The 21,510-nt window shown below is 35.4% G+C and overlaps 1 protein-coding gene across 2 annotated transcripts in view; it reads right to left on the bottom strand.

The window, feature by feature from the left end:
* Positions 1-21,510, bottom strand: part of su(f) (cleavage stimulation factor subunit su(f)) — a 175,910-nt gene that overhangs the window by 49,014 nt on the left and 105,386 nt on the right. For both annotated transcript variants that reach the window (XM_081728104.1, XM_081728105.1), the window contains one exon: positions 10,156-10,309. In XM_081728104.1, coding sequence (XP_081584230.1) covers positions 10,156-10,309 — 154 coding nt within the window. The remainder of the gene's footprint in view (positions 1-10,155; positions 10,310-21,510) is intronic.

The raw sequence follows: 21,510 nt of genomic DNA on the forward strand, positions 1-21,510 counted from the left end.
TGTAAGCACAGTATTCAGCTCAGCATTGACTTTTCGCGCCATGCTGATCTGCTTCGTCACAATCCTACCCAATGTGCGTGTCTCTGTCACGCAACGCACACTTGCGCCCACGCTGGTACTTCGCTGAAACGGTTTTTCCGAAACATTCGTAGGCAAACATGATCTTCAAGAGTGTACCTCTTGATACACTAAAAATTTCCGCTACTTTCGTTACGGAAACTCCCACAATACGTACACAAATAATTTCCCCTCTTTGAAACTCTATCAGTTCAGACATGATTCACGATAACCTGCACGGACAGGTCGTTGAACTGTAATTGGCCAGGCTGTTTACCTCAAGGGATGTGCCGGTGACCACAACGACACCATCATGTTCAGACTCAAATCGTGTTTGAAATGGCTCAATCTTTTATACCAGGTGTTTCCACTCTTTCTGTATATCCCCTGTATTTGCATCCCATGTCTTGTTAGTAAATACTCCATAGTATATGACACATTTTTTAATGTTCCACTAACCAGTACTTTCAAAGTTAATTGCTTCTACTATAATATTATTATTATTATTATTATTATTATTATTATTATTATCTTAGGACTAGCAGATGGTCCAACGTGCAACTGTCCGCAATATTTTGTCTTCATCCTGAGTCTTTAATATAGAATTAATCCAAAATCCAAAATCGCGAATTTCGTGAGCATTTTAGTGAACCCCCTTTCTTACATTTTAGGTTAAGTATCAGAAAACGTTAAACCATGATACACTGGTTTAACATTTGAAATGTGAAGTCGAAATAACAACTTTCATATCTCTAAATTTGAGCAATCCCGAGATATATACATAATTATAGTAATTGCAATCCCCAAAACTTTTCTTCAATTCTAGGTCAAATATTAAAAATACTCACATCCGTATATTATTTAGTACAAACGAAAATTTTACCTGCACATTTTTGCACAAACGATGTATAAACGATCGCGACAATTTGTGGTGCAATCGAACATGGTGGGGCTACCACTTAGACAGCTCCCATGTGTGTTCGTTCTGTCGACGCCCCTGATAGCGTAGAAACAAAACTTTCACCTGCGCATTACTGTACAAATAATGTACAAAAAATTGAGATAATTTTCTTTTGAATCGGACGTGGGGAGGGTAGAGATGCAAGGGCTCGGAAAAAAACCGGCTTTTTTGGAAAAAAACTCGGTTTTTTCTGCTTTGCTTTTTTGCTTGGGAAATTTTGGGCTTTTTTCAAAATTCTGCTTTAAATCGATAAAGCAGACTTTGTTTCGCTTCTCTATAACACAGAAAGTCATTTAATTAGTGGTTGATGCCGATAATAATATAAAACCTCGAAAGTAAACCATGAATTTCGAAAAGATATTTTAAACAATTTTACTTCAACATTTTTACATTATGAATTCCAAAGGATTAACCAATGTATATAATAAACACATTTTAACCTCCTATATACAAAAGTAAGCAGAGTTGGCAAGAACCATGGTTGTTTCTGAAAATGCCAAAAACCCGTTTTGGGGGGGGGGGCAGTTTAAACCAAGCTTTTTTGGGGTTTAAACCAGGTTTTTTTTTATTTAGATATTTTGCTTTATGTATTTATATTACATATTCACAGAAATAAGTTTGTTTTGCCTTGGTGTTATTATTCAACAACGGGGTTATGCTGGAAGAGGTCCCATAAGCTTAAAGAAGTCCGGTCAGTAAATTTCTTAAATTGAGAAACTCCCGCCCTAGCCATCGGGAAAATCCCGTCATTCTTTTAAATGTAAAACAATAACGGGAAAATCCTGTAAAATTTAATTTGCATGTAAAATTTAAAGGTCAACGTATTATAATCAGTACGCTAAAACTGAGTGACACACAATCATAGTCAACGTCTTGCGAATAAAATCAGAAAAATAAACACACTGTTGAACAAGACTGCACTTATTTAATATAAAAACACATTTACACGTGACGTTTCGATCTTCTATCCAAGATCCTCATCAGACGTGAATGTAGTTGATCGAAACGTCACGTGTAAATGTGTTTTTATATTAAATAAGTGCAGTCTTGTTCAGCAGTGTGTTTATTTTTCTAAAACTGAGGTATTAAATTACAAATTTAGTATGTAGGTGTCATTGAAAGTCCAATCCAAGCTAATGTTGGAAGCTAAGTAGGCAATCGATAAATTTTACCAATTTTAATCAATATATTTAAGCAACTTTCGCTTCTTTATAAAACAACAGGCATGCAGAAATATATAATTTGGTTTCGTTTTGTATGTTTAGGCTTAACATCCTTACGTAATACCCAGGTTATCAAGGAGAAGACTTTCGCTTAAAGTGACATCCGAAAGAGTACTTGGTTTACACATGAAAGAAGGGTTGTGGTTCGACCGAGAATTGAACATGGGACACCTTGATTAAAACGTGAAAAGGAAATAAGACTAATGCAGATGGTTTGACATGTGAAACGTCACCATGAAGTTCACACGATTCGCATTTTTGTTCTTTTAATTTTTTTTTAGTTTAAACCAGTTATTTAAAAAAAAAACAGCTGGTGTAAACTAGGGGTGTTCGGAACTCGATTTCGTATTCCGGAATTCGGAATTCATCTAATTCCGGAATGTTCCGGAATTCCGGAATTTCGGAATTCCGGAACGTATCGAAATTCCGGAATGTTTCGAAATTCCGGAATGTTCCGAAATTCCGGAACGTTTCGAAATTCCGGAACGTTTCGAAATTCCGGAATGTTCCGAAATTCCGGAACGTTTCGAAATTACGGAATGTTCCGCAAATTCCGTAACATTCCAAAAGTTTGGAATTGTGGAAAGCTCTAAAGTATGAATTTCGGAACTGTTTTCAAGACTGAAATTTTGAAGCTCACTGTTGATTCTGGAATCGTAATATTAATATTAGTTCGAAGTTTGTATATAAAAGTTCGAAACAGTCCTGAGGCAATGGTTTTCAAACATTGTTACAAGGCTTTAATCCCACAAATTTACTCGCAAATACTTTCTCGTTTTCACTTTGGTATCTATGGAATATAGTAGCAACATGTCTTAAACAGTTATGCATTCTCGTATCTCCAATTATTGGAATAAAGTACAGCATTTTATCTTTATCTTTTACATTTTTTTTTCAATCATTGCCATTTTGTATTTTGAAGTACCAACAAGGAAACAATTTACATGTTTGGCATTTTAATTCCAAAATATTTGTTTTACTATTAAGCAAACAATACAAGAGCACACGAAACATTTGTAGTCATGTCATTTGGAATTATATTAATGAACTTTTAATCTACTTACAAGGAGTACACATGAGTAATACATAATTGTGAAAATTTTGACAACTGAAACCCTGAAATGGTACAACTGATGCTACCTGAGACGTCATCAAATAATGCAACAAAAATGTAAATGTAAATTACTATTGAAAGAAAAAGCAAAATTTCTGTGCTACAAAATAATACTGTTAGAGAACAATGATATGGATGAAATGTTATAAGAGCATGTATTAAATGTCAATTTTCATATAAATGCCCAGATTTTTTTTTTTTTTTTGAAAAAATAGGGGAAAGTAGACTTTAGACGATATTAGACAATGCAATTATGTATGCAAAATTAGGAGACATGCATTCAAATTATTTCCTGTAATAAAAATTAGAATTCAACTTTCCATGGTAGATTGCACATGTTCTATCTCCGAACAAGGTGAAATACGTGCAATTTACTATGGAAAGTTGAATGTTAATTATTATTACACGAAATAATTTGAACGCATGACTCTTAGCATGCAAGATTGCATAGAAAATTGCATCGCATAAAATGGGCTTTAGGGACTTTTAGCTTAACAAACTTCTTTTATCTCATTGATCTTTTTTATCTGATTTATTTCAGAAATCAGGAGAAAGAAAGTTTTCGCCAACTTTTCTACTCAAGGAAAATAAGACATCAATTTTTGTAAAGATCAATTTACGCGAAGTACGAATAGTTTTTGATACAAATTAATTATTTCGTAAGAGCGAAATATGAACATTAGGCTAATACTTTTAATGTGAATATTAACATTTACGAAATGATTTCTTTCATTTTTAACTTTTACCATCGCTACTCACAATTTCGGGTATTCTAATTGAACATTTACCTTTCTTGTTGTTAGTTAGTCATTGGTGCAGACCCTTTCATCTGAATGCATAACTACCCTTCATATTGCAGCTTTGTATGAAAATGTACATATTCTGTTGGCTTGTATCAATGTAATTGTTTAAAGAAAGTAACATGCTTTTACATCAGAATTTCACAACATTGATAATAATATATTGGTGATTAATACAATTTCTCAACAAACCAATTTTAAATGTTTTTCACTCACACAATTCATTTGTCACCTTGCATAAAATTTTGATTAGTAGAGTTAGAACTAATCTTCATACGTAGGTTCCAATGCTTAGTATTTAACTGATAGACACCTTTATTTAGTTAGTTATTCAAATAAGTGTCGCAGGACAAGAAAAGAAAAGCGCGTACATGTGAATAATTATAAGATATTATGTAAAGTTTGCACCTCTATTCGATTTACTCTCGTTGTACATTTTGACAAGTTATGCAAATAATGCTTGATAAAGCTTTCATTTAAAAAAAAAACAGCAGTAGCATCATGATTATAGAAGTTACAAAAAACATTAAACAGTAATCCCTTGTTCTAAGAAATTTTTTGCTGTTTACAGCATGCAGTATACTAAATACAATACAAGCGATGCATTATTAATTTTAGCTTTGCGTGATTTGAACCTGAAATATGAAATACTGATTCTAGTTTCCAAAAAGTTCATGTAACATCAATAATGCATATTTTTACATAACACGGGCAGCAGCATAATAATTGTACATTTATATATCTGAAGACAAAAGAATATTAAACACTATTTTGTAACAAATTATGTAAGATACTAAACGGTACCACTATAATATCTGCCTACCAGCTATAACATCATAGTATTAAACTGTCATTACAAATTACTAGAATTTTGTGGTGTTATGAAAAATCTTTATTGAATTTTGACTGGTTGAGTTTAAACTTGAATGACTAAATTTCAATTTAGTTTTATTTTTAGGCAACTAAGGCTAAAAATAAAAATAAAACTGTCGCGCGAGAGGCGTAGGTGTAAAGATGTAGAAAGGCAGAGTTCTGGCCGTACAGCTTTATATGTAACTTTTGAATAGTTCGTTATAGTTAGTCCTGATGAGACGATCCATGACCTCAGTGCTTTCTTTTCCCATATTATCTCTACTTTATTCATTAATAAAAGTTAAGGAGATTTTTCTCTTATTTTGATTCTTCGCCATGCCATTTTGATTTTTCTTTTTCCGTAATTAAAATATATTTTTATTATCTATATTTGCAAGTAAGAAGGTAGTAATATTATGCATTCTGTAACTGAAAATTTTTAAAAAAAATATGCTAATTAATTACTAATTTATTTTTTTACTTTTCAGCTCAACGACGGAAATTCAAAAGTTGTTCTTCCTCTATGGCTTAAAAAATGCAAAGCCTCATTTACAAACACTCGTCTAATATTATTTTTTTTTAAATTACGTGATCCTTGATTAATTCAACTAAATATTAGACGAGTGTTTGTACACAAAGCTTTCCAAATTAATTTAAGTCATAGAGGAAGGTAGACCTAATCAATTTCTGTAGGGTTGGTTGTTTTAATTTACTTTGCTGAGCTGAAAAGTAATAAGTTAAATTTACAATTAGTTAGCAATCATCTTGTAATTCAGAGGCGTACGCAGGGGATGGGTCCTGGGGTCCGTCCCCCCCCGAAATTCCGACTTTCTTGTAAATGTAATCTACTTTTAGGGACAATTTTAGAAATTTTTATAAATTCTAGCCTCAAATTTTATTTGGACCCTCCGAAACGCTTTAGACCCCTCCCGAAATAAAACCAAACTAAAGGGAAGAACTAGCTCGAATTTCTATGTTCCGATTTCTGCAACAATATGACGGAATTTTCACTGAATCACTTATGATTGAGACTTTATGGATAACCAGACAAAGTTCCAAATCTTATGCGCAATCGTTCACAGTGAACGGATCTAGAGAATGAAACAAAACCAGTTGCCGTGGACCAAAACTCCTTCCTTCAGCACAGCGGAATCAATATCCAGTTTCAAAGCTAAGCTCTGCGCACACCTCTCAGATTGGGGTAACAGCAAAAATTATTTTTTCAATAAGAAGTTCCGGAATGTTTCGAAATTCCGGAATGTTCCGAAATTCCGGAATGTTTCGAAATTCCGGAACGTTTCGAAATTCCGGAACGTTTCGAAATTCCGGAATGTTCCGAAATTCCGGAACGTTTCGAAATTCCGGAACGTTTCGAAATTCCGGAATGTTCCGAAATTCCGGAACGTTCCGAAATTCCGGAATTCCGGAACGTCTTGAAACTGTGTTCCGATTCCGGAATTGGAATTTCCGTTCCGAAAAATTCCGGAATTCCGGAATTAGGAACAGCCCTAGTGTAAACGAGCCAACCCTAAGAGCAAAAACTTCTTTCAAAAAATACACAAATAACTAGCAAAATTGTATGTAGTATTTTTACTTCAAAATATTCCATACCCTCTTTTTGAAACAAAATAAAATTAAAATAAAACATAAGAGAAATACTTAGATTTGTATGATACAATTAAAGGCTGCACATGGTTCTGTATATTCTTGAAATTCTACAGTCAAGTTTTTTATAACCACCATCAAGGGCGCCCATCAGGGGGGTTAAGGGGGCGCTTGCCCCCTAGAGGAAAATGTACTTCAGAATATTGAAAATCCAATAGGATTTTTACATTAGTTACAGCAAAATTTGAAACTATTTTTGAAACGTTGCTTATACTTGCCCCTCCTTGGAAACCACAACATGGGCGCCCTTGACCACCATCACGGTTTACCCAGTCCTCAAGTTTTCTGAATTTTTAACAAGAGGGATTCAACATATCATTACGGAACAAACAAAAAAAAAAAAAAGACTACGGAATATATTTAAGTTAAGCTAAATACAACTGCACAACAAACGTGACTGAGTGGTTGGCTTTTGCGCTTCTATCGGGAAGTCCGGGATTCAACCCAGCATTCGACCATTCTGACAAAGCCTTCCTTCATTCCATCTGAGAATGTAGAAATAGTGCGTGTACTGGCCGACTAGGAGTGTAGGAGTTGGCCGACTTCCTTTCTTATTGTTTTTAAATCTTATTATTACTAATTACCAGCAGTGACGGTTTTGCGAAGGTTAGAGGATCAGTCTTTCGGACTGAAGCCTGTTCTCCAAAGTTGTGGAATGTCTAAAACGAACGAAATATCTATTAGTTATGCCTTTACTCATAAACTTTAAGCTCCCGTCAAATAAAAATTACGAATGTTTAGAAAAACTAAACATTAGTAATAAGAAAACCCTTCCCAAAACACTTTTTTAAATTCGCCACTGATTCTCAGTATAAAATGATCTTCAAGGTTGTATCCGGAAGATTATTGCTAAACATATAAACGAAACGAAATATTAGTTATGCCTGTACTCATAAACTTCAAGCACCTCCAATAATAAAATTAGGACTTTTTAGAAAACGAAACAATCAGAAAAACCCCTCCCAAAGTACTTTTCTAAATCCGCTATTGATTATTTGTATAAATTGGTATTCAAGTTTGTATCTGGAAAATTATTGCTAAATCATTGCACAACTACAGCATAACAGAAATATGGAAATACGGTTTGACGGACATATTGAAAAACGTATGCTTTGACGGATATATAGAAAAACGTAAGTTTAACTTTCGTGCTAGAAGCTGGAGTACTAAGCTCTTAGAAATGAAACACGGTTGACAAACTAAAATGATCTAGAGAAGGAAAAAAATGTCGATAACTCAAAAGTTAAAATAAAGTTAAATAACCTGTAAAATTGCCCTCAAATACTACATTCTTCATGTTAGCTTTAATTCGTAAAATATGTGCACCATCCATCTTGATGGTGAATTACAGAGCTAAATATGGCATTCAGGTCGTGGAAATCTTATCTAACTATAGAATATACTATAAGAAAGCTATTTGGATAGAAAAATCATGAAAATGAAAAAAGCCAAAATTTCCAAAATTCTTGGTTTTTTTTTTTTCAAAAAGCCGGCTTTTTATGTGAAAAAACCATCGATTCAAAAAAGCCGGCTTTTTTTCATCTCTAGGGGAGGGGCTACCAATTAGGCAGCATATACTTTGTTATCGTTTTGGCGGCACCCCTAATTGTGTGCAAAAGAAAATTACGCCTGCACATTTCTGTACAAACGATGTTCAAACGATTAAGACAATCTCCGATTGAATCTGAAAAAGTGGGGGGGCTACCATTTAGACAGCCACCTACTTTTTTTCGTTCTGGCGGCGCCCCTAATTGTGTACAAACGAAAATTTCGCCTGCACATTTCTGTACAAACGATGTACAAACGATTGAGACCATTTCCGATTGAATTTGAAAAGGTGGGGGGGCTACCATTTAGACAGCCCCCACTTTGTTTTCGTTCTGGCGGCGCCCCTAATTGTGTACAAACGAAAATTTCGCCTGCACATTTCTGTACAAACGATGTTCAAACGATTAAGACAATCTCCGATTGAATCTGAAAAAGTGAGGGGGGCTACCATTTAGACAGCCACCTATTTTTTTTTCGTTCTGGCGGCGCCCCTAATTGTGTACAAACGAAAATTTCGCCTGCACATTTCTGTACAAACGATGTACAAACGATTGAGACCATTTCCGATTGAATCTGAAAAGGTGGGGGGGGGCTACCATTTAGACAGCCCCCCACTTTGTTTTCGTTCTTGCGGCGCCCCTAATTGTGTACAAACGAAAATTTCGCCTGCACATTTCTGTACAAACGATGTACAAACGATTGAGACAATCTCCGATTGAATCTGAAAAGGTGGAGGGCTACCATTTAGACAGCCACCTACTTTTTTTTCGTTCTGGCGGCGCCCCTAATTGTGTACAAACGAAAATTTCGCTTGCACATTTCTGTACAAACGATGTACAAACGATTGAGACCATTTCAGATTGAATCTGAAAAGGTGGGGGGGGGGCTACCATTTAGGCAGCCCCACTTTATTTTCGCTCTGGCGGCGCCCCTAATTGTGTACAAACGAAAATTTCGCCTGCACATTTCTGCACAAACGATGTACAAACGATTCAGACCATTTCTGATTGAATCTGAAAAGGTGGGGGGCTACCATTTAGACAGCCCCCCACTTTGTTTTCGTTCTGGCGGCGCCCCTAATTGTGTACAAACGAAAATTTCGCCTGCACATTTCTGTACAAACGATGTACAAACGATTGAGACCATTTCTGATTGAATCTGAAAAGGTGGGGGGGGGGGCTGTCTAAATGGACGTAGTACGACCCTGTAAACTCCGCTCCCATACCCTAAGTTTAAGAGTAGCACAGAGTCCGTCATGTGGACCTTTTGCGTGGTATGATTTATGATTTAATTCAACATGACATCCTAGTATGTCTGAAAATGTACACAGGTATGAGACATTGTTTACGTTTTTGAAATGCTGAGCAGCACCATTACTGCAGATTTCGGATGCTTAAAGCTCATCTCATGATGTCACGACACTTATCAAGTATCTCTTGATTTCTCAAAGAATTCATGCGTATTCTATGCTCGCACATCTCTTGAGCAATTGATTTTAGTTGCTAATCCACATTGAAACACAGACTGTGCAAATAATCAGACGAATGTACTGTCAGTGAGACCTTATGAAAGACAGTGACACATAGCGCTTCAAGCAGCTAAGACTTCCAATATTGGTGAGAAGGCTTTTGAAGCTTACATATCTCGATCGTTTGCTTGTGAAAAGGCAATGGATTTCTCTTATAAATACAATTTCATGGAAGGCTTTTACTTACATAGACTGACAAATTATCTTCCTTGCACAGTCAAATATCATTCTTATATCGTGTAGAGTTCAGTAATTAGAATCATGTGGAAAAAGTGATAACTGGTTCTACGAACAATTAAATACGAATACAACTATATTTATCGGTAATCATTCTTAGATATTACATTTAAGATTTAAGCAAACGTAAAATAATAATAATAATAGTAATAAAAGAATAATATACTAACCTTTCTAACAGCACTAATTTTCTGGTTTTCAGCGTATGAACCAACAGCCTCAACACTCTTAAGGAAATTTACATAGTCGTTCCAGATTGAATATGATTGAATATCCATTCCTATTTTGTCTAAGGCGAAATCATATGCTTGAGCCATCTTCTCCCTGAAATAAATAATACTAATATAAATATTTCGTATATAAATTTACATATTAAAACACACATTTTATTTCCGACAAATTATATTGTCAAACCTACAGTGATCATAATAATAATAATATTAACTGGTTGAAGTTCAGTGGCGTCAAATCACTTTGTCAAAACTATAGTGATCATAATAATAATAGTAATAACCTAAAGTTCAGTGGCGTATCTTAAAACTAGCTTATATAGGATAAAATGTTTCGAGTTACAGTAGAATGGCATTTCTCGACAGCCTACGTATTATGTTATGATATTTTATTACGCATGCATAAATACTGTCTTCACAATAATAATGTATCTACTATAGGTTGTAAGTTGAGCATTTTACCTGAAGTTATGAACTCAGAAAATAAATTCCGAAGGAAAATATTTTATTTATTTTAAAAAATTGAAAAAAGAAACATTGAAACTGACTTATAATGTAATTTTATTCAGTGTAAATTTAAGATATATTTTGTAGGGTTCTCTCAACATCCTCCCTAGACAGCTCTTGGATACTGGGACGTAAACTTAAAAATTTCATTTCATTTCATTTATAAACCCTTTTTTCTCCCATCTCCTGCCTGAACAACATATCAGAATAAACGTTACATTTTGAACAGGCACGCTGACGCATTAAGGCTTGACCATATTAATAAAAAGGAAGGCATTACTCGAGCAGACGGCTCTACCAAATTTTCACACATCTATTGCATTTTCCGGTTTCTTCTTGCACAGCATGCACTAAATGAGGAGCTAATGCATAAACCACGATAATATTACGCTCTTTATCGCACAATTCTTTGTAATAGAATCGTATATTGCATTACATGCATCGCAAACGTCCATTGCTAACACGAACAGAATATTCCCGAAGTTTATTTCCACCTTTTTCGCGCCCTGCTTCCGCCTTCTGCTTCAGTAAATAGTTATACTTAGAATACGTTCATTACCATTCAAAATATACTTCAATATGATATCCACTGACTGAAATTACTTATATTCACACTCCTCTTCTTTTACGAAAAGTGTTTGACATCGTATTTTACCTATAAATTTTGTTTTTGATAGAGCCGTCTGCTCGAGTGAACCCAAAAGGAAATATAAAACCACAATGCATAATCAACACAAGGTTACAAATTCTCCTGTACACTTTCTTTTTTAGTTTTCTTCTTACTGTTAGTCTAGTGGCCAAAGTGCGTACCGTTGGTTCATCAGGTCCCAGATCGAACGCACTACAATGGTCAGATTCCACTTAAAATTAGTGTTGTAAATAGAAAAAAAACCGTTCGTATTTTTTCAGAAATGTACGTTTTTTTTAGAAAAAAACATCGCCTCTCGTTTTTTTTCTAAATTTCGTTTTTTTTCAAATAGTCATTTGTAATGCATCTTACGTCTATTTAAGTATTAAATATTTGTATGTAGGTATAATCACCGTAAAATGCAACATAAATTAAATGCTAGATACTGATACGCTACAAATATTTTACAATTTACATGAATACCATATCTATTAACAATTCGGGTTTCAGCAGTTTTCATCAATATCAACTAAGAAATAAAAGTAGAAATGAAATTTTGTTTTTTCGTGAAAGCAGGCCTTTAATAAGTACGAAAATAATGTCACGAATAGCAGTGGTGCTCACCCCCCCTCAGGTCCATGACGCACCCCCCTGAATTGTCTATCCGTAGGTGTTCTTCCATGAAAAAAAATCTTTTCGATTAATTTTTACACCCCCTCAAACATATTTATATAGATTTATCCCCCCAAAATATTTCAATGACGCAGTTTGCGTCATAGTCCCCCCTTGTGGGCACCCCTGCGAACAATATAAAATTCAAATAACTTGTCTAAAGATAAAAACTAATACTAATTTGCCTAATAGTATTTTTCTAAATGTCATATATAAATAATTTGTCGACAAGATATATATGATATGCAGAGCCGGCTCTACCATATATGCAACACGTGCATTTGCGTGGAGCGGCAAGTTTGTATGGTCCGGCAAAATCTGTCATAAGAATATTATTTAAATTAAATATTTCTTGTTGGAAACAGACTTCATGATGATGGTAGTTACATTTACTAAGCTGACCTTCTATTTGAATACTACATTCATAAATTATGTTTAGGTTGCATTAGTTTAAGGCCACATGGACAATGCTAAAGCAAATGGTCGAATAAATCCGAGCACAAATTGCTTGATTGTTGCCAAATGCAAGAATTCAATTCTCGAATAGTAGTGAATATCTGTTCCATTTAGTAAGTTATCACAGTTTTGATATGACAACTAGTCGTGTTTTTGTCAGAAAGAAGTTTCTTATCATTGAAGATAGAAACAAGTTCTTTAAAAAATGTTAACAGATATAAAAGAGAAATCAAGAAATAAAGATAAAAGAGCTAGTTGCACTGGAATTGCAAACTGATACATTGAGATTGAAGCTCGATAGTGAATTCTATAAAAAGGATTACCATCTTTCTTCTGCAGGTGTGTTTGCTTTATCTTTCACTAACATAATAGATTAATATTTAAAGAAAAAAAACAGACACAAGGGGAATGCATTTTTAGTAAGTATTTAAGCCTTTCTGAGTGCAACTGCACTTACCCTCCCCTTCTTGCTGGAGTAGCATAATTAAAATCATGACTTTTAAGATTTATTCTTTCTATAGAAGGGGGAGGCGGCAAATTATGCCATTGCACGGGGCGACAAATTGCCTAGGGCCAGCCCTGATGATATGTATATACAAGACATGAATATAGGATGACACAATTTGAAGTAATGCAGGGTGTTTCAAAATTAATATTAGGGTTTTGAAACTTTGTAGTATCTATTACAATTAACTTACAATTATAAATATTAGGTACCGTATATCAAATGAAAGAGCAACTCAAACAGTTTTGTACTCACGCATGTACGTGCATTGTTTCTTCTGCCTGCCGTTAGAAAGAGCAAGCAGCAAAGATATAGACTAGAGAGCAGAAAGTTTTTTTTGTGCTTTAATAAAGACTGAATCTGTACAGTGCAACGGTCTGTGTGAAGAATATTAAGGAGACGCTTGCAACTACGTCCTTATCGTTTGCAATTGCTACAGGTCTAAAGCCTACAGACTACGGTTTAAGTGCCAATTTCGCAAGTGAAATATTGCTGCATAACAATGAAGATTTTCTGGATCGTGTCGTCTTCAGTGATAAATCGACATTTCACCTAAGAGCTAATGTGAACATTGATAATGTTTGTATCTGGCCGTCAGCAAATCCTCAGGAGATGGTACACTTGAAACGAGACTCCCCTAAATTGAATGTGTTTTGTGCCATATGGCGGAAAGTTTATGGGCCTTTCTCGCCTATCGACTAGATGTGTGCCGTGTGACGAATGAATCTCACATTGAACAATTGTAGCAAAGACTGTTTGAGGTGCCCTTTTACTTGACGCATTGCTTATAATTGTACGTAAAATGTAATAAGTACTGTACTACGAAGACTTAAAACCCCAAAATTCATTTTGAAACACTCTGCATTTCTCACCAACAGTGTTGGAACTAAGATGTAAAAAGAGAGAAAATTTTCCTTATAAAGTTATTGTTTACAACAACGATATTATTATTAGTCGAGACTATAACTACAACAAAAACACGAATTAGTAGTCAAAAAATTTAATCAAATGTATACTCGGTGGCCCAGGTGGCCAAAGTGGCACACACGGGTGTGTCATTTGTTTAATCCACTCCTGTGTGGACACTAATTAAGATGTCGGGATATTATTCTTTCAAAATATGGTTAAACTATAGTTTATAATATTAATTTTTTTCTTCTGGTGTCGAATTTCCTTCTCAAATTTCACCCCAGTCAAAAATTCGAAAATTTTCTGATTTCGTATTTCCTATACTTCTTTTTTCCTTGTAGCTTCCTTCGTAGTAGAAAGACCTCCTTAAGACTTGCTAGGTAGATACCTCGAATGGATACCTAACTGTTGACATCAATTAGACGGGCCTGCGCGCAGTGATGCTAATTAGGGAAATTAAATTTTCCTAAAATTTGGGCAAAAAATTAGAAATGTTTGTTTATAAATCCGTACCTATACGTCCGAGTGCAAGTCAACTTACGCCAATCGAACATTTGTCCTTACGTAACAAACGCAAGTACAGATCGTTACAATGGCGTAATTAGGGAACGCACGAAAAATTCGTATTTAGGTTCTAACCCTTGATTTTCTAGTTTTCCCTACTTTTCTGTTTACCGTAATATATTTTTGGTAATTAGAAGTTTTGTTCCTTAAATATCGTCATAATACTTGTAGGATATATTAGTGGTGTAGCAATGTTTAATTTAAGATAGTTTACGTCTGTCTGACAGCAGTGTTATCAGCTACAGAAAATTTTAATTCCAGATTTTAGGAGCAAATTCTGAAAAAAAAATCCCTTTTTATTTCTATTATTTCCTTCTTGTTGGCTACATTCGAACAAATGTAACAATGTCTAACAGCCTCATCCTTAGCCTACACAGCGTACCATAAAAAGTTTCACTAGAATAATTAGGGAAAGTACAGTTGAGGTTTATAATAAACCATGTTCTGTAAATGGTAAGAAAATGGTGAATTTCTGAGGTAGAATGAGATTTTTTTTTTAATTTCTTGCTTACTTTGTTATATATCGTCATGATACTTGTAGGATATATTCTTGGAGTACTAAGGTTTATTTTCAGATTGTTTTCGTCTGTCTGATGGCAGTATTTCCAGCCAAAACAATTAATTCCCGCTTTCACGTAAAAAATTCGGAAAATTTCCCTTTTCCCCTCTATTATTACCCTCTTACTGGCTACATTGAAACAAACGTACCACTACCTGAAAGCTTTCTCTTTGCCCTACAGAACGCACCATAAAAAGTTTCAATAGGACAATTAGAGAAGCTGTAGCCCCGGCATATTTGATTTTTGCTTGTGAGGCGTAAAAAGTGTCAAAATTTCATGTGTATGACAGAATTTTTTCTTTCCCTCTTTGGATGGAAGCAAGCGACTTCAGGATTTCACTGTACCTCGTCAACACACCAAAGATTCTTTTAGGTGATTTGAACCCATATAGCAGGAGTGGTACTAGATACAAAAAAAAAAAAAAATAAATAAATAAATAAAATTCGATTAGGGATATTTTTGTAAATTTTCACCCCTACATTTCCCTCGATATTTTCCCACCTATTGGCAACACTGTAATGCAACTTACACCAAAAAGTAGTCACATCCATTTTCTAAAAAACAAGGCCTTAACAATACCAATCGAATGAATGGTTTTTGAGCAATAAGTCACTAACTGGAAATGTAGGAAAACGCCAAAAATGACCTCCGGCCGAAAGGAGTAATCACACAATTTTTGCTAGTATATAGGTACAAAGAAACAAAAGATTTGTAAGTTACGAGGGCTTCGACTCAAGTTCTGTTGATTATTTCAATAATCTGCAACGTAAATCAATAAATAATAGTTGCCAGAAAAAAAACAGACATTTGAAAAAAAACATGAAAAAGAACGATGTTTTTTATTGAAAAAAAACTTCACAGAAAAAAAACCGTTTTTTTACAACACTACTTAAAATGTAAGTCTCGTCTTCGTTTTGATATAGGACGTTAACAGAAATAATCATTTGTTTTGTTTCTCCTCTCTGTACCTCATGTCTATTTTACAGTCCATCTGATACAACTTATCGTTTCTGACAGTTGCTTTCCTCTATTTTTTTTTTCTTCTTGCACGTGATCACAACAATCAGGAAAGAAGAACTGTTTATGACAACAGCAGGTTCAGCCAATTATAGTGGTTCATTTCTCTCGCTCTGCAATGGTAAACACGCCACCCTTTCCGCACGTTGCCAATTCGAATATAAACAAATGCGCATTGTTTTAGTCGAAAGTCAACCTGAGTAATTGACTTGCTGATTATTGAGAGCATTTTTGTTTTTAGTTCTCTTTTGCGTCATTTAAATCTATAAAACTGATATTTACTTCCAGTGAATAATTTCGTGTTGCAATACCCGACGCAAAAGCTGGCAACATAGCATTGAGCATCACATGCGCGCAGCGATCTGTCAGAAAGGGCAAGTAGTATCAATTGCAATAATGGACCAAAGTACTATTAAAACAGCACATGGTAAACGTAAACATTAGGTCTACAATTTAAGTATTATCTTCTTTCCTATACATTTTTGAAAACATATACTGGAAAATTTTACTACAAACAAGGGACATCACCCAAGTATCCGGCTCCGATAAGGGCTTGGGGGCCACCCCGCAGACAACGTGGAATGGGGCAACTTCTCTACGTCCTACATCACGATTTGGGGCCCCGTGATGGCTTCGGGCCTCCCGCAATGCAGGGTCTGCGCGGCCCTTATTTACGCCCCTGCATGAGACCCCAATCAATGCGCATGAGATTGAATTAAAGTCTCAACTAGTGCAAATTATCGGCGAGTGCATATCTTCAAGTACATTGTGCATCGAGAGGACTATGGATTTGGATTTTAGTGAAATGGAGCCTGAACCTGAAGACGGTGGACCGACCAATTTGTTAGGATAGTACATAGTAGCAATGATTCGCAACCAGAGGACGAAGAAGCATCGAGTTCCACGTCCTACTCAAGCAGTCGTTCTTTCAGAAAAAATGTTCCGGGGGGACATAATTACTATTCCGGGTGGCACTGCTGGTACTATTCTATTTATTATTATATTATAGATGTATTATTTTGCTCTCCTCCGGGGAAGCACTCTCAGAGCTCCGGGAGGCAGTGCCCCCCAAAAAACATGTCTGAAAGAAACACTGTCCCCAAGAAAGGTACGCAAAAAATTATCTTTAGAAAATAAAATTGTTGAATATTGGGAAAGTGGGAAAAAGAGACGTTTACATTGGAGAATGTTATCGTGTTGTCACTAATGACCGACAATTGAGACGATTTAAAAATGAAGTTACAGAGGCTGGAAATCGATTTGACATACTAAACGAGATCGATCAACATACCTTTAATGAGTTTGTTAAAGTAAAATCTAAAAATTAATTGTACATGATATAAGGGGAGTGCCGGTCCTGGGTTCGAGTTACGGATGTCCGTGTTCGAAACGCCAGATATAAGGTCTGTCCCTGTTCGGGCGCCAGATATAAGGGGAATGGGGTTCGATACTCGTTTGTTCCATTTCGAGAAGACTAACTAATAATAATATTGGGATTCGAACCTTGGATCTCTCAAAAATCTCCTTTACATTATCATTCAAATGCACAAATTAGTAAATTGACGTAAGAGACTAGCAATAAACAAGTATCTTCACTCCTCCGCGATCCTAGGATTCGGGCGTAGTACTAACTAGAGACATTTGCCGTTTACCCACCGTCGCTGATGCGTCAGCTTCAAGGTATACCAATTATTACCTGTAAAAGAATACAAGTGGGGCAGCAATGCATGATTTACGCCAGATGAGTAGTGGGAGACGAAAGTAAATGTTTGAACTTCTCTAATGATAGATACCTTACCTTCTGATAAACACTTTATGCCGCATACACTTTAACTTATACACATTGAAGCGCTAGAAGAAAATATGACTTATTAAACACATTTGGTTAGCACTATCATCATTTCATGAATAATAACAAGAATTTTAAAGTAGCACTATATTATCACTCATTGTCACTGTATTGATTACATATAAATCAAGAATAATAACATTTGCAAATTGTGGATAATATTTTACTCAATGATGTATTGGCCCAAAGAATTCGGAACGACACGAACCGCGCACGACAATTTCGGCAGACGTAACAACGAACATCCATACACGTTCATGAAGAGGATTTCGTTACATCACCACTTGACGATGATAACTCGATGGTTTCATTTCTGGAATACACGACGAATCAAAGGGGAGTCTCTTCATTGATATTGACTGTGATGGTGTTCCTTACATTATTGATATCACACTATCACCACTATTAATATACAAACTTGGTGCAGCACTATTCGAAAAGTATTCAATTCAATGTATTAATTCTACATGAGAGCTAGTTCAATCCGTCCGTGTGGTTCTCTAGAAGTTGACGCTCTCATTCGCCTCCTCGCGCGCCACACTGCTGCCAGGTCCCAGCGCAAGAATACACTGACAAAACTAAAATATAGTTCGTAAAGAACATTGAGTTTTTGCTTTGTTATATTGCTAATTATATATAATGAATGGTTCATAAGTTAATAAAAATCACATTACAACACTGATAGTTCCAATAAGTTGTGGAACTAATGATTATTGATAATTTTCACATTGTCACGTAAAATTCTGTCATCGTCATGAGAGTTCACTGCGTGGGCGTTTCTTTCGAGGGTAGCAAAATTTTTCTTCTTAATATGGGCTGACGGGAGGAAGCGAGACTGTCTGGAAAAATGAGGTACCCTTTGGGTGAGAAATTCTTAAGCATTGTTCTTTTCCAACTGTTGATTAGTCGCATTTCATTTCCAAGAATTGATGTTGGAATAATACGAGGGTTGGTTTAAAAATTCATGCCAATCCATACCGTTACAATGATTCTGATTTGAAGCGATGGGCACTTTTGAAGCAAGTTAATTTAGAAACTTTCCGGCATAAGCTAACTGAATTTGGGAATTCAAACAAAAACAGAATCGTATCACGAAAAGTAACCAGATTCATAACCCATGGTTATTCTGCAGAAAGTAATGACGTCAATCAAATTGCGTGTGATTTTCTGTTAAAGAGCAAACAGTATTTCGATAAATACCAACGAAAACAAAGTGACTTTAATCTCGAACTTCATTCCTGACGTACATTGATGTTAAAGGTATCAAAACAACAGAAGCAATTGTTCAATCAAAATCATCCACAACTCATTCATATACAATTATACCCAATATTTCAGCTGCTGGGCAACTAATGAGTCCGCTTTACATCGTGTTACCGGGAACAGGTGGAAACTTTAGTCCAAGAGTTTTAGGATCATCCGACAATCTGTACATTGCAGCTTCGAGCAGTGGAAAGATGGGAAAACAACATTTGTTAGAGTGGTTTGAAAAGGATTACTTTCCTAATGTTCCAGAAGATTCTGTACTTTTAGTCTATTCTTGGACAATTTATAACGATGAAGCTGCAATGACAGCAATAAAACCGTCTAATTGCAATGTCAAAATCTTACGTATACCTCCGAAGACGACAGGTATAATCCAACCTGCGGATGTTTATTTCTTCAGAATGTGAAAGAACTTTGTTCGAAAATTTTCTGATCGAGTCTTGCTCGATAACCTGGACATCATCATCACCAACGAAACAATGTCTTAAAACTCCAATCACTTGTGCATAACCAATTCTCATCTCCAAGATTCCACAACTTCATAGCTTATTCTTGGTTTAAATCCCGATACGTTGAAGATCGTCCTCCAAACTTCCAACATCCGGTCGAATTCTGCTTCAATCTGGTTGTCACTCATTGCGAAGTGTGTTCTTCGACAACTATTTTCAATATTATGTTCATTATGCAAAATATATCTTTCTTTCCAACATTTTTCCTTGATTATCACTGTTGTAATAGTTACGTCAATTAAATCTCTGTAAATGAAATGTGAATGTATTTGTAACGGGTGTTGGGAATAGCTTTATTATGTGTCTGATATTTTTGCCGAACGTTAGTGAAGCTTCTGATGGGACTCAATGTGCATTTTGTCTGTCTGTACCAAGCTACAAGTCGCAATTTTCGGTCTATTGAACTCAAATTTGGAAGGTAAATTTGTGGGGCACCTGGAATTTTCTGTAAAGTTTTTGGTTGCTATCTGACGACCGTAAGTGATTGAAATCAGCTACAACTTCCGGTTTCAATGTAGATTTAATAGATCAAAAACGGTAAAAGATAGAAAGAATCGGTTTTCTGCAATCGATTAAGCGTCTCAGGAATAGTTTTGATCGCCTTCGGTAATTCTCTATTAAAAACGGAAGTGGTTAAATTTAACTTCCGGTTTCAATATTGATTCATAGAACACAAACGGTAACAGATAGCGAGAAGCCGTTTTTTTTATAGTCGATTCGACGTCTCAAGACGATATACCAGCCTCACCCATACCTCTTCACTATAACCGGAAGTGGTAGAAATTTACTACTTCCGGTTCAATATTGATCTATATAGGCTAAAAACTAAATGATAGAAAGAAGCTGTTTTCTCCAATCGATTAAGACTCTCAGGAATAGCTTTTATCTTCTTCGGTAATACTCTATTAAAATCGAAAGTAGTAGAAATTAAACTTCCGGTTTCAATATTGATGTTCGCAGTAGGGCTGTTCCGATAATCGAGTAATCGATAACAATTCGATAAAATTTCAAAACCGTTTCATCGATAAAGAATTTTAATTTTTTCGAATTATCGAACTTTCGAGACTCCCGAAATGTTTGAGACTCTCGAAATGTTCGACACTCCCGAAATTATCGAGACTCCCGAAATGTTCGAGACTCTCGAAATAATCGAGACTCCCGAAATGTTCGGGAGTCTCGAAGTGTTCGAGGCACTCGAAATGTAAGAAACATTAGACAACTTCGACACACTCGAACTGTTCGAGAATCTTGAATTGTTTGAAAGCAGCAAATACAGAAATATATCAATATGATCGCATTTGTCGAGTCGCTTGAATATTTAGAAAAGTTCAGGATTATCGATGTGTTCGAAAGAAACGATGTATTCGAGGTTATCATAGTTGTATATAATATGTATTACATATATGCAGAGTGTTCATTTTATAACTTCTCTCCTTAGCAATGTAGTGAAGGAAAAGTTTTTGCCCCACAGATCTGTACAAGGTTTAAGCAGTCTGTCAGAAGAAAGAAAAAGGAAGAGAAAACATGCATCACCCGAATGGAATTGGAATTCAAGACAACGTTAGTCTACTAATAGTCACTTTGCCGATTGCGCCAATAACGGGGCAGGCAGAAAAATAATTTTACATATGATTTCGACAAATACAACTTTGCAATAACTTATCAGATGAAAAAAGTTGTTTGACTAGTTTGGCTGCAAGAAGAAATCATTGGAGAAGTGAAGGAACCGAACTGTTCATCACTACTTTTAATAATACCCGAAACTTCGATAATACTAGAAATGTCGATAATACCCGAAACTTCGATAATACTCGAAATTTCGATAATACCCGAAACTTCGTTAATACTCGAAA

This window comes from Thermobia domestica, chromosome 10, assembly GCF_964235325.1.
Source record: "Thermobia domestica chromosome 10, izTheDome1.hap1.1, whole genome shotgun sequence".
Classification (NCBI taxonomy): Eukaryota; Metazoa; Arthropoda; class Insecta; order Zygentoma; family Lepismatidae; genus Thermobia; species Thermobia domestica.